The following is a 14,939-nucleotide window of genomic DNA, read 5'->3' as shown; positions in this document are numbered from 1 at the left end:
AAGCCGGAGAGGAAGTTTGATCTCCCTCAGATTTTATGAAAAGAATAATAACAATGTTTACGTGTTCTATTCTTTGCAGTTGTAGGCCTATGTCCTGAGGTTGGTGAAAAGGCACATTTTCAGCGCTGTAAATCCAGGACAAAATGGGGGAGAGTTCAAGATATAAATGCAACCTTTCATTGAATGCCTCTAGGGTTCCAGGCACTGTGCAAAGTATACACATACCAACTCATTTCAGACTCAGTGTCAATCTGCAGGAGATCAGTAAGGGGAAACTGAGGCATGGAGCATTTCAGTAGCTTTTGTGATCACACAGCTAATAAGTGGCTCTGTCACTTCAGACACAAGAATTTCCCAAGGTTAGGAAGCTTCCAAACCCTGTCCTGAAACTTGGGAGTAATTGGAGATGGACCTCCAAGAGCGAATTCCCGCGCCGCCCCCCCCCCCCCCACCGCCCCATAAACTGCCATTTAACACAGACAGGACTTCTCGTAGCTTGAAGGTGACCAGGACAAACACTTTGTCCCCACCGGAGCAGAGAGGAGAGCATTTCCTGTGTCTTGCCTTGCCTGGTAAACTTGGGGAGGCAGGGGTGGGCTGAAGGTGGGGACTGTCATTCACGGCTGCTCTGAGAACAAAGCATGCCTGACATTGCAGGGAGAGCCCTGGGAAGCATTTCAAAAGCTCCACCGAAACCAGACAACCTTTCAATCCATTTATCAAAGTGTCTGCATTTCCCGTTTCAGGGTAGATGAAACAATAATAAATTTGCGAAGAAAGTTAATCTGTGTCCAAAGCATTTTAGTAAATTAAAAAGGTGGGGGCGGGGTAGTGCTGGCTGGAAAGGGGTTCTATTGGTTCTTGCCAACTCCTGTTTGACTTACTGTCTCCTTAATAAGTCCTCTTTGGTTTGGTGTTTTGGGATGGAATAATCAGTTGGTTAATCATTTTCCGGAAGCAGGAAAATGCACTTTAGCTAATGCAGTTCTTCTTTCTGAATCCTAATTATTTAAAAAGGCATTCCAATCTGTAGCCCCACTTTCCAACCAAGAAAGCCTTTCCTACCAGTCATCTTCTTTTATTTCCCCAGAAAATCCCAGCTCAATTCTCTCTCTCACCCTAGTCCAACCTCATTCCTTTCCTCTAAGGTTGTTTCCCTGGCCACTTTGGAGCATTTTCCCCCAGGAAGAGGGAAGTACTAAACCTGTTGACAAGCAATTGCCAGAACTAGGCTCTGGGCACTCTGGATAGACTTTGTTATTTTTATTTAAGTGTCAGGCGAAAATGGTGGCTCTTGTCTCTCTCAAAGATAGTACTTAACAATAGCTCCATGCTCTGGCATCACGCTGAGATAAACACACTATTAGGAACCCTCACAAAGGCCCCAAGATAATTGTGAAGGGACAGTTACTGAAAATGAAGCACCCAGCCCTGAACCCTCCTCCACACCCCATCAGTAACACCATTAAAGCTGTCAGTTTATCAGCCCACTAGAGGTATTTATGAAATCAATATACAGTCCTGCAGATAAATGGCAGTGGTACTGTTAGCCAGAGAAAAGAGGCTCCATGGAAAATAAAATTAATAAAATTTACAAGCAGATTGTCATGGGGAACAGATACATTCCCTACCATCTACTGTTCTGCTCAAACTGCAGCAAGAGGAAGGCATGGCAAGGAGGTGGCAAGAGCAGTGCTTTCAATGGGGCTTCTGAAAGTAGGAGCAAGACTGGGTGTGTTTACGGCAAGAGAATAGTGAATGGAAACCCACGTGGCCGTCCCATCCCAGTGCAGGATTTTGTCTGTGTGACCACTTTCGTGGGAGATTGCCTGGCACCTCCATCAGATTTTTCTGCTTAAATAAGACTGTTCTCTCTTCACCCCACTGTACTGCAAACCAGAATACTCATACAATTGCTCTTGGTTCAGTATACCGGGGTACCTTAAACTCAAAGGGTGAATGCATTATTGGACTATGTACCGCTTCATCTGGCTTTCAAGTGTGCTTAGGGCTGATCATCCTAAATCTCTCTCCTGTTTCCTCCACCTGCCCTGATTTCGATCATTAGCCGTTTGCCACAGGCCTGAGCGGTTTCCCAGAGTGGCCAGAGCCAGCAGCCACGCCTGGGAGAGAAGCGGGCAGGGGCTCACTGTCCTGGAGGCCAGCCTTCACTCGGCAGAAAAGACGGGGCCCATTGTGGCTGCCGAAGCCTCGGGGACAGCCCAGAGGCCTGGTGGAAGTTGCCTGAGTCGGATGACAGGACCTGGGCCCCCTTCTCTTGAAGGCTGATGGAAAGCAGGGGAGTGGCCTTGGTGACACTGCCTGACCTCTGCTGTTGTCGTGGGCTTTGTTCAGCGCCCAGACTGCAGGCTGGAGCCCTGCTCATTGAATCAGGCCCAGCCTGGGGAGCCTGCAGCGGGGCGCACTCTGCATCTGAATTTACTTACATCAGTTGCAGGCAGAGGAAACTGGATTTGAGATTGGGAGCACCCTGTTACTCAGCCCCAAGACTTCCCTCTGTGTTTGTCTCTGCACCTGATACCACACCAGGCCTGGCCTCGGGGCCCACTAGTGGCCCCGTCTCCATGGGCCCAATAGTGGCCACTCTCCACCGCTCAGAGTAGGGCCACTCAGCTCAGCAGATGAGAGCAGAAAAATGGACACCTCTCTTCTGCTTCCTAGGTTTCCTCTTGCTCCCTGGCAAAATGGTTAATTTAGAGGGCCCAGGTTTTAGTGGAGGATGGTGGTCTGACTTCTCTTTCCAAATATATTTGGAATCATCTATAGCTTTGGATTAGGTGTCCATGGAAATTCAGCATGGGAATGTCCATCTGCCTCTAGGACAGCATGGCAATTTGAGACATTTTCCCTGTGACCCAGCACATCTCCTCATATGACTTTATACCAAGGAGGTAGCCAAACAAGCATCCTCAAAATGTGTGGGCACTGGGAAAATTCATCCCAGGGTTGCCTTAAATGGCAAATAAATAAATACCTGACAGTGTAGGATCATATAGCCATCTATAGAATTGGATGATGTACAGCCATTAAAAATGTTGGCATCGGCGTACTGTTAATGACAGAAACAGATGTTCTCAATATAGTGGGGGAAAAAAGGGTTATAGCAGACTATATACTATGAGATCATATTGGTGAAATTTATATATATATTACTCCTAATTGGTAACAGTGGTTGTGTCTGGGTAGGACATTTTTTACCTTAATATCTGAAAGTTATTGTGTTCTTTTCAAAGTAAGGAAGATATATATTTGTATATATAGACGTGATCGATACACAAATACATGCTTGATTACTCACTAAGACCCCAGGCAAGCTTGGGGTATGAATGAAAACAGGTGCATATAATTGGTCCAGCACAAAAGAAAGCTGGAAGGCCATGAGAACCGAAACAAACGCATGGGTCTCAAGAAAGGCTTTGGGGATTCTTAAAGAGGACGCTGCTGCTGATACAGACTTGTTTCTGAGCAGCTTTGAGACCCGAACTTTGTCCCTTTCCCCTCCCTGCTCAAAACAGCATGTTACACTGCTAAATACTGAATCCATCATACCTATCCCTAAGACAATCCAGGTGGCTTCCCTACGCCGAGTCTCTCCGGGGCTCCAGAAAAGCAGAGATGGTACCTCCCCCCACATCAGAAAATCCGGATGGCCTGGCTCCATTCCCATCTCAGATGACAAAGGCAGAGTTCCTGAGAAGATGGGAGAGGGAGAGGTGTCGACCCTGCCCTGGGGGAGGGACGTCATGGGGGAGGGGAGGAAGGGGTCATCTCTTGGAGGTGGCAAAACAGAACTGGGTGCAGTGTGCAACAATTAACCCACCGCTTGGCTCGTGGCCTGGAGGTGCGAGACCACCCACAGAGCCCGCCCTGGAGGCAGCGGCCGCCTGCTAACCATTTCAGCAAGGCCATCTCCAGAGGAACAATGTGAGGGCTGCTGCCAGCCCGGGGCCTGAGACTAAACAGTCCCCCAAACACTGACCGCAGACTCAGCCACCAGAGGGGTTTTGTTATCATAATGAGATGCAGATAAAGCCTGGCTGGGTCCTTAACGCCTGTGCCTCTTCTCTTCTTGTTTAGAGATCTGAGCGAAAACCAGATCCTGGGAATCCCGAGGAAGGCGTTCCGCGGCATCGCCGACGTGAAGAACCTGTAAGTGATGTTTCTGTTGCTTTCCTGCAGACAGGCTCTCTGGGCAAAGGCAGGGTGAGCGACATGGGACGGGCAGGCAGCATCCCCACGCCTGGAGCTGCCTCGGGCCAGCTGCCTTTGGGACAGATTGAGGGGTGTGCTGAAGTGGTTTCCAGAATGCCGAGGCAGCTCCATGGAGTCTCTTTCTTTGATCATTCGTCCCCAGGCATCAATATAGAGTTCCAGACCCCAGTCACACTCCTGTTCCACAGTAGCCCTGTGGCCTGAGGCTCGATTCAGCTTCTCCCAAGCTCATTACCTTCTATAAAATTGGGAAGATAGCCTGGTGGGGTATTGATGCAAATGACAAAATGTTTTTCATGCTGAGTGCCTCAACATAGTAAGTGTTCAGCAAATGGGAGCCTTGATGATGCTGAACATCTTGATGGTGAAGATCTCACTGTTATTAAATAGGATCTTATGAGGGAGCATCAGGCCTTGTGTGCCAGGATCCTGGGGCGACATAGCCAGACCTACTGCACTGGGTGCTTGAGGTTTTTCTTCATTTTTATCTTGAAATAAGTGTTGATTCATAGGAAGTTTCAAACGCAGTAGACCAGTCTATGTACCCTTTCTGCGTTCCTGTGTGTCTGTGTGCACGCATGTGCAGGTCTCACCTTATCACGTGTGGGTTCCCTTGCCCGTTACTGCAACTGACGCAGAAGTGTCCCGTCACCCTGCTTTTGAACTTGCCAAGTGACTTTTGTCGCTTCTTGCCTGGCCCCCACTGTTTGCCGCTAGTCAGGACTCCTGGTCCCTCCCTTCACGAGGAGCGTGCCTTTGGAACTTTCCACCTACCCTGCTGAGCCCACGTGTTCGGAACCTGAGTGTGGAGAGGGGCACAGAGGAGGCCTTTCTGCCCACTGGCCTCCTGCACAGGCTTGTCTCCAACTTGAAAAGTCTTGAAGGAGGTTTTGTTTAAAAAAACTACTGTAGCTCTGACTTTTCCCTATAAGGACTGCAGGGACTTTGGTGTGCCAGAAAGCTAATGATGGCTTCCCAATAGAGGCTGTCTGCCTCTCCTTTGCTGAGAACTGAACAGAAAGCTTTAGGTGTTCACCATGCAACGCACAGTGGAGGCACAGGCACCTGGGGTGAAGGGGGCAAGGGCCAGAGAGGACTTTGCAAGGGGCCCCAGACAGGAGGCTGCCCCCCGCCTCTGCTGCATCTGCCCAGCAGCAGAGGAGGGCTGGGAGGAGTAAACAAAGCCTGCGGAGACTGTGACTCAAGATGGAGCACATAAGACGTGGTGTTGAACAGTGTCCCAGAAAAGCAGGAAAGCGTCAGAGCCCTACATTCCCCAGGTCAGTGAGAAACTGAGGACCAGAGAAGAACAGTGACAAACTCAAAGTCAACCATCTTCCTAATGGTTGAGCCCTCAATTAACATCGTACATACAGAAAGGGGTATATCTATCCTGTTTCATGGCTGTAATTTTAAATGAGCCAGTTAATAAAAAGTAAATCATGGTGATGAATAAGCAGGACTGTGTAATTACTAACTACATTTTTGAATCTCAGGAAAGTGGTTCATTCTTAGAGTCAGCCTCAATAGTTTGCTGGGGTTTGAGGGTTTTTTGTTGTTGTTTTCCTGTACTGTCTCTAATTTCACGAAGGCCTCAGGAGCAGAAGGTGTTAAGAGTCTGCAAACTCACGAACTATGGACAGGGCCTCCTTCTCCACCTGGATGTGTGTCCTGAACAGCAAGGATCTAGGGGAACAGGGGAGACAAATAAACTCACTGCTTAAAGGATGAATTAACCAACAAAGCACAAGAGGCTGATTACCTAATGCTTCTCATCAGTCGGCATGCTTTTGGGGGCCAGGACCTCTAAGGCCCAGAAGTATGAGTCACGGCCTCAGGTGACTTATGCTGTAACTGGGGACAAGAAGCGTGCATCCGAGAGAAAATCCAGAGTTTTAGCAGCCCACAGGGAAATGAGCTGACCAGTGGCCATGCGTCATGAAGGACTGTCAGAGCTTGAAGAACACTAGCTTTAGGCAGTGTCACCTACAGGACAGAACCGTGACGCTGGTTACCTGCTGGACATGCGCCCTATACCCAGCTGTTCCCCATGCTGACTCTGTGACCCAGGTACAGCACTTGACACTCTGAGCCTAGATTTCTGCCCTGTGAGAGGAGGGTAAGAATTGTACTTCACCTCCAGGGCTTTTGTGAAGGTGAATGGAATACCACGTTTGAATAATGCAGTGCTATGCTTGGCACTTGGAAGGTGCTTAGAAAGTTGTAGCTAATGTTACTGCTGTCTTCCATTGTTGTCATTGTGAAGATTTTCGCTGAGCCCAGACAGAGTGACGATAGAATTCACAGAGCGAACAGGCAAATGGTGTGTGCAGGGTGGGGAGGCAAGTCTGTACAAGCTGGGTGTCAAGGGCCACAAGCTGAGCCATCTCGTGAGAGTGGGGGGATCATGAGCCAGAGTCATAGGTGATCAGGTCAGAAAGAGCGGTGTAGTGTGGTTATAATTATAAAGACTTGCTCTGAGCCTGGAATCATGAGTGGAATGCACAGAGTGAATAGGCAAATACTGTGTGCAGAGTAGGGAGATCATGCGCCGGAATAATAGGTGAGCAGGTCAGAAAGAGAGGTGGGGGCCAGGTGGTGGTGAGCCTTGCCTGCAACAACATGCTAGGTACTGAGAAGGTGGAGAGCTTCTGAACTGAAAGAGGTCATGAGGGAAACATTCACCCTGGAAGAGGAACCTAGGACAGGAGAAGGTGGAAGGGAAGGGGATGTGGAGATGAGGCTGTGGTCCAACATGGGGGATGAGGGCTCACAGTCAGGAGTGAAAAGGAGGAGTCCCACCGTAAAATGCCAGTGAGAACCAAGGCAGCAGAGCTGGCAATCGGTGAGTTATTAGAGACTGAGGAAAAGAAGAGGAAAAGGACACGTTCCATATTTAGATGACAAAGAGAATGATGGCAAGTTCTCAGTCATTCATCCATGAAGCCTCCGATGTTTTCTGAGCTCCTACTGCATGCCAGTTCTAGGGGGAAATGCCTGTGAGCTCTGCCTTCTTAGAGCTCCCATTCCACAGAGAGTGAAAGATCAGGAGGAGGGTCAAGGCTGGAAGATGCTGAGTTGAGTGTAAAGTAGTGTCAGATCTTCCACAGTACGGGCGGAGCATCTTTTCTGCATTAGGGAATGGGTGAACTTGACCTCCCACCCTGTTCCTGCTGGGTCTCTGACTTTAGTTTGTGCTCATAGCAGCATCTCTGGTTTAACTCAGAGGGTGTAAAGCTCAATCATCTTTTCACCTTAAGAGAAAATGAAGTGTAGGTAATTAGAGGCATGGGGCTTCCCAGGTGGCACAGAGGTAAAGAATCTGCCTGCCGGTGCAAGAGACACAGCTTCGACCCCTGAGTCAGGAGGGTCCCCTGGAGAAAGAAATGGCAACCCACTGCAGGATTCTTGCCTGGGAAATCCTATGGACAGAGAAGCCTGGCAGGCTACAGTCCATGGGGTCGCAAAGAGTTGGACATGACTGAACACTCACACATCCAGGCACGCAATTGAAGGTATAGGACCCAAGCTATGGAGCAAGGTCAAGAAGGAAGCATCTGAATAAAGGTTGATGGCTGCAGTTGTATATTTAAATATGTGTCACTACATGTGAAATAGAAGACAGTTTGTAAAAACTGTATGTATGTATAAAACCTGTTAAGGGAACACCCTACTCCAACCACACCTCAATCACCCAGTTGTGGACTGTCTCTCTTGTGACTGACAATGAACGAATTTTAAACCTCGGGAATGTATATCCCTGCCATCAATCTGAGAACCATGTGCCAGGGAACGTAACAGTCTTCTAGTATTGCTTAAGGAGATGATAAATTATTGCAGTATCAGGCTGTCGATTCCTGATACTATTAAGAGGAGAAAATCAAGAATTGGCTATTTGTGGTTTATGGTTTTGTAGTCTTGGTGTGGATTTTCTTCGCTTGTCCTGACATTCCCCTTCAAGAAGGAAGAGACTGTGTTACCCCCATTTTCCAGATGACAAAACTGAGTTTCAATTAGTGTGTTGCATGTAATTTAGTAAAAGTCAGCAGACCCCGTTGGGCCTAAGCCTCTGCACTTAGTACCCACCCACCCATCTTCTGGACTCGGTCCATGGACATTTCTTTCTAGCCAGCTTGCTCCCCACTCAGCCCCGCCAGCAGAAGGAAGAAGGAAAGTAACCCACGGGGCTGCTGGCAAGCAGAGGCCTGATTCATTGGCAGAGCTAAAAGGACCCTGGGGCTGTTTGAACCTGGTGGGGATGAGGAGGCACTGGTGTCATGCTGGTCCTGGGGGGATTTAGTGCCCTGCCCCCACCCAGGCAGCAGAAGGAAGCCCCTGTTTGCTTCCTGCTTTTCTGGAGAAAAGAAAGAATGCGATTAGCTGGGGATATGGCTCTATGCAATTACTCAAAGCTGGTTTTATGGGCTGATCCTGCTATAGTGCCTGCCTGGGAGAGGAGAGATTCTATATTTAAAGAGAGACAATGGTTCTCATTAGTTATCTATTTTATACATAGTATCAATAGTGTATATATGTCAGTCCCAACCTCCCAATTCCTCCCATCCTTCCCCCTTGGTATCCATAGGTTTGTTCTCTCTATCTGTGTCTCTATATCTGCTTTGTAAATAAGATCATCAGGGGCTTCCCTGGTGGCTTAGACAGTAAAGAATCCCCCTGCAATGTGGGAGACCTGGGTTTGATCCCTGGGGTGGAAAGATCCCCTGGAGAAGGGAACAGCTACCCACTCCAGTATTCTGGCCTGGAGAATTCCATGGACAGAGGAGCCTGGCGGGCTCCAGTCCATGGAGTTGCAAACAGTCAGACGTGACAGAGCAACTGACACTTTCACTTTCATACCAAGATAACTAACGAGAACCCACTGTATAGCACGGGGAACGCTCCTCGGTGCTCTGATGACTTAAGTGTGGAGGAAGTTGAAATAAGAGGGGATGTGCGTGTATGTGTAGCTGATTCACCCTGCTGTGCCGTAGAGACTAACACAATACCATTGCAAAGCAACTGTGCGCGTGTTGCTCAGTTGCTTCACAAACTCCAATAAAAATGTTTTTAAAATAATAATAAAATTTTAAAAGTAGAATCTTCATCTTTAACACACAAAAAAATAAATAGAGACAATAAGATGGATAGATTGCTCTGGCAAAAGAGGCATTCAGGCATACTGACCTGTAGATAGACCAATATTTGACATGCCAATGTTCCCTGCCTTCAATATGCAAATACCATGCTAGGGATCAGTGAAGACCCAGAAAGGAAAAAGACAGAAGGGGAGAAAGAGACGAGAGAGAGAGAACTATAAGACAAAGAAATGAGGGGGGAAATGAATTGGAACAAAAAGAGAGATGACCAGCCACAATCCAACAAAGCGTAATAAGGAAAAGACAAAACCAGTATAGATTGTTTTTTAAAAATGTCCCCTTGCTCTCTCTTTCTCAGCAGTTATGTTTTCCTCTGTTTTTCAGTTTCTATTTGCGAGGACTCTGTAGGACATGCATTCCAGAACGGAAAATCAATAACCCCTGTCTCTGCCAGCTAGCAGAATTTGGAATTGACGCTTTCAAAACAAAGCTGGACGGGCGGCCTTTGTGTTTCCTAGTTAGTCTGAGTTGCTGCACTGCCCGAGTCTGCCCTCCTGCTTCCTGAGATTAATGAGGGCTGTCTCAGCCCCATGAGCAGGCAGTAATCTTATGTGAGGGTGAGGGAGGGGCAGGGGCCGCCCATTGGTTGGTGGCATCTCTGTCTGCTAATCTTAGGCTCAGTTCACTCCATAGCTGCACCTGGTACAGAGTTTGTGCTGTTGGTCATGCCCTGTAAGACTGCATTGTCTGGGTCCCCTCTCACTCATCTGGTGCTTCTCACACACACCCTGAGCTTCTTTCTTACTGGACCTTTGCACTTGCTGCTCCCTTTTTGTGGTAGGCTAAACCCTCAGAACTCCACACAGTCAGCTCCTTCAGATGCTTTAGTCTAAGCTCAGACATCACACCTCCTAGAGTGGCCTTACTTTACTGATCTGAGGCAGCTCTCCAGCCTCCACTGCCCTCCCTCTCTAGCCTACTACCCCGTTATATTTATTAAGAGCATGCATTGCCCTCTGAAATGATCCTGTTCATCTATTTGTCACCCTGTCTCTGATGTCAGACACAATGAACATGAGCACATAGGAACCCTGCCCATCTCAATCACTGTGGAATCCCCAGTGCCTAAACAGCTCATAGCAGGGAAAAAGATTGCCTAAAAATATATCAAATGAATGTATTTGTTCTTTCATTTTTCAAGTATTTGTGGTTGGCCTACTACATATAAGAGATCATGCACAATTGTTGAAATACTTAATATGAAAATAATACTGTAGAAGGAGACAGTGTGATGAGGAGGCAAACTAGTAAATCAGTGGGTTCAGGACAGGGGCCAGGACTCTGTTGGAGGTGAGAACAAAGATGTGGGAAGCAAACCTGATTCTGGCTTCACTCGGGAAGTGACATGAGTTGGGTCTTGAAGGATGAGTAGGAGTTGACCCAGGGGAAGGGCATTCCAGGCAGAAGGAACAGTGTATGAAAAATCACCAACCTGTGCACAGGGGCAGAAGTGTGTGAAAGAGTTGAGTTTTGTCAGAGATTCATCGCTGATGCACAGTGAGCAAGAGGAATGGGGAATAGAGGTGAGGATAGCAGGGTGGGGAGGCGCAATCTGGGGGAGTGGGGGTCGGGGAGGACCTTGAATGCCTGATCAGTACAGCAGCAGCAAGGGGGAGCCACTGAAAACGTTTTAGTAGACGAGCAGCATAATCAGATTTTCTTTCAAAAAGACAGCTCTGGTGTCAGTGGGGAGGGTGAATCACTGAGAAGCAGAGACTGAAGTCAGGCTGTCCAGTGAGAAGACTTGTTGAAAGCTTATGGTCCTGAATCCAAGCAGGCAGAGCGGACCTAAAGAGGCAACAGCAAACTGCAGAGAGCAGTGGGAGAAAGCTGGCAGGCCCACGGGGCTGACTGGACAGCGAACCAAGCGCCTCTGGAGACAGAGGACAGGACTAGTGCCTGCCTCTCCTGATGAAAGCCTGTTGTGTCTTGGAAGGGAGAATTGGGAAACTCTGCTCACAGGTGGCAAGCAGGTGCCGATGCCTCACCTTCCCCAGGTGCAGCAAGTTTTCTAGCCTCTCCTTCTTTGCATTCCTGGCTGTGTGTGTCAGGTTCAGAGGTGCTGCTGGAGGAAATTGGACTGCACCCCAGGATGCTAAGTGCTACCCAAATAAGCTGTCTAAAGAAAAGAATCCCAGCAGCCCACCTGCCTGCCTCCTCCCTCCTCCTTCTCTTTCCTCCTCCCTTCCCTCCCCTCCCCTCCTTTCTTCCTCTTTCTTCCCCTCCCCTCCTCTCCCTTCCTCCTTCCTCCCCTCCTTCCTTCTTTCTTACAGCTCTTCCATTTTTCCCTTCCTCCTTCCACAAACTGTCATGGAGCCCTTACCCTCACCAGATCCAAAGCAAGTCCTGGAAAGAAAAAGATGAATAAGCGCAGCCCCTGGTTTTGAGACATACCATCACAAAAGGAGACCTGCAGGTGCACAAAGAGTGTATGCGATATGATACATTCTCCCCGAGAGCACTCTGCTCGCTCTGCTCCCAGGGCCAACAGTGTAAGTGCTCAATAAATACCAGCTGATTTATTAAAGTAAATCCTCTGAAACGAGGCCAATAGTAAAATAAACTGGCAAATTAGACTCCTTTAGTCTGGAGAAGACATGATACAGTGTTATCCAAAGTGTATCATATCTCCTCCAGACAAGGAGTCTAATTTGCCAGTTTATTTAAGATATGATACAGTGTTATCCAAAGGCAGGCTTCCCTGATAGCTCAGTTGGTAAAGAATCCACCTGCACTGCTGGAGACCCCATTTCAATTCCTGGGTCAGGAAGATCTGCTGGAGAAGGGATAGGTTACCCACTCCAGTATTCTTGGGCTTCCCTTGTGGCTCAGCTGGTAAAGAATCTGCCTGCAATGTGGGAGACCTGGGTTCAATCCCTGGGTTGGGAAGATCCCCTGGAGAAGGGAAAGGCTGCCCACTCCAGTATTCTGGCCTGGAGAATTCCATGCACTATAGAGTCCATGGGGTTGCAAAGAGTTGGACACGACTGAGCGACTTTCACTTTCACGTTATACAAAAGCAAGGTGGTGGTGAGTGCCCCTTCCCAGAAGTTGTGTCTAGAACTGGAAGTTTTATGGGCAACACATAGAATCCCTTCTAGGCCAAGATTACACCATTTTATAGATTGTGTTAGGGGTCCTCCATTGGGCATTGGATATTTCACATAACCCCCCACCCTAAGTTCTCACTGCCTCTGAGTCATCTTTCTGCTCCAGAAGCCTGCAAGCCGTGCAGAGGTTGACGCAGAAGCTGTCTTACCCACTGTTTTATTAGAGTTAGTTTCATGCCTGGTTCATAGTAGATGCTCAATAAACAATGAATAAGTGGGTGATTTTCAGAGCAAAGAGACTCCAACACTTAGAGGACTGCTAAAACCCTGAGCGAAAGAGCATGATTATATCTTGGAACAAAGAAGGATAAAAGTAAAGCTGTAAGAATCAGCCCAGAGAAGCCTTCTTTTTTTTTTTTTTTTTCAGGATAATAGAGACTATTATTCTGGATCCAGCACTAAAATTTCTCATCTGGGACATTTTTATTTGTAGGCAAAATTCTTAAAAAAAAAAAAAAATCATTACAGATATTTAACTTCTCTGAGTATCTGCTGGATCATCAAAAAAGCAAGAGAGTTTCAGAAAAACATCTATTTCTGCTTTATTGATTATGCCAAAGCCTTTGACTGTGTGGATCACAACAAACTGTGGGAAATTCTGAAAGAGATGGGGATACCAGACCACCTGACCTGCCCCTTGAGAAACCTGTATGCAGGTCAAGACCACCTGACCTGCCCCTTGAGAAACCTATATGCAGGTCAAGACCACCTGACCTGCCCCTTGAGAAACCTATATGCAGGTCAGGAAGCAACAGTTAGAACTGGACATGGAACAACAGACTGGTTCCAAATAGGAAAAGGAGTATGTCAAGGCTGTATATTGTCACCCTGCTTATTTAACTTATATGCAGAGTACATCATGAGAAACACTGGGCTGGATGAAGCAAAAGCTGGAATCAAGATTGCCGGGAGAAATATCAATAACCTCAGATATGCAGATGACACCACCCTTAATGGCAGAAAGTGAAGAGGAACTAAAAAGCCTCTTGATGAAAGTGAAAGAGAGTGAAAAAGTTGACTTAAAGCTCAACATTCAGAAAACTAAGATCATGGCATCTGGTCCCATCACTTCATGGCAAACAGATGGGGAAACAGTGGCTGACTTTATTTTTTGGGCTCCAAAATCACTGCAGATGGTGATTGCAGCCATGAAATTAAAAGACGCTTACTCCTTGGAAGAAAAGCTATGACCAACCTAGACAGCATATTAAAAAGCAGAGACATTACTTTGTCAACAAAGGTCCGTCTAGTCAAAGCTGTGGTTTTTCCAGTGGTCATGTATGGATGTGAGAGTTGGACTGTGAAGAAAGCTGAGTGCTGAAAAATTGATGCTTTTGAACTGTGGTGTTGGAGAAGACTCTTGAGAGTCCCTTGGACTGTGAGGAGAATCAACAAGTCCATCCTAAAGGAGATCAGTCCTGGGTGTTCATTGGAAGGACTGATGTTGAAGCTGAAACTCCATACTTTGGCCACCTCATGCGAAGAGTTGACTCATTGGAAAAGACCCTGATGCTGGGAGGGATTGGGGGCAGGAGGAGAAGGGGATGACAGAGGATGAGATGGCTGGATGGCATCATTGACTAAATGGGCATGAGTTTGAGTAAGCTCCGGGAGTTGGTGATGGACAGGGAGGACTGGCGTGCTGTGATTCATGGGGTCGCAAAGAGTCGGACATGGCTGAGCAACTGAACTGAACTGAACTGAGCACTATATGCACAGCCAACAAGGGGTTTACAACAAGCATGTAAACTAGAGTCACATCTTTTCCTGCAGGCTGGCAAGAAGGTGCAGTGATTCTGGGCCCCTCTGAGCGGGGCTGAGCAGTCCTATGAGACATTCACTGTTGGACTGAGCTTTTGCCTGGAGACTTACAGATTCAAAGAGAAATGAAAGGGTCTTAAGAAGAGAGAAGATTATTATTACAGTGGTGATCGCACTTTGAGACTCTAGTACCTATTGCTGTTCTGATTCTTTATCTCATTTGGAGTCAATGTAGTGGAGTGATTAAAAGTATGAGTTGTGTAGCACAGGGAACTCTATTAATGTTACGTGGCAGCCTGGATTGGAAGGGATTTTGGAGGAGAATGGATACATATATTGGTATGACCAATTCCCTTCACCTGAAACTATCACAACATTGTTATCAGCTATATCCCAATACAAAATAAAAAGTCCAAAAAAAAAAAAGTATGAGTTATGGAGTCAGACTTGATATTTGTGTTTAATTCTCGATTTGCTGCTATGACTTACGTGACTTTGAACAGATAACTTATGTTTCTCAGTCTCATAACCTAAAATAGGGAAAATACCAGTGAGGCGTAAAGTAGGGAAACTCTGTGTCTTAAATATGTGAACACTACTACTTTGTGGTTTGCCCAAAGCCTTCATTGGTATTATCTTGTTTAATTAATGCAACAGCCCAACCAGATCATTAGGAAAA

The 14,939-nt window shown here is 47.2% G+C and overlaps 1 protein-coding gene across 2 annotated transcripts in view; it reads left to right on the top strand.

The window, feature by feature from the left end:
• The window catches only part of SLIT3 (slit guidance ligand 3), a 717,262-nt gene that overhangs the window by 465,114 nt on the left and 237,209 nt on the right, over positions 1–14,939 (top strand). For both annotated transcript variants that reach the window (XM_043488926.1, XM_043488927.1), the window contains exon 5: positions 4,099–4,170. In XM_043488926.1, the coding sequence (XP_043344861.1) occupies positions 4,099–4,170 (72 nt within the window). The remainder of the gene's footprint in view (positions 1–4,098; positions 4,171–14,939) is intronic.

Source organism: Cervus canadensis, chromosome 16, assembly GCF_019320065.1.
Source record: "Cervus canadensis isolate Bull #8, Minnesota chromosome 16, ASM1932006v1, whole genome shotgun sequence".
Lineage (NCBI taxonomy): Eukaryota > Metazoa > Chordata > Mammalia > Artiodactyla > Cervidae > Cervus > Cervus canadensis.
Note: the sequence above shows the minus strand (reverse complement) of the source record. Positions and strands in the feature narration are given on the sequence as shown.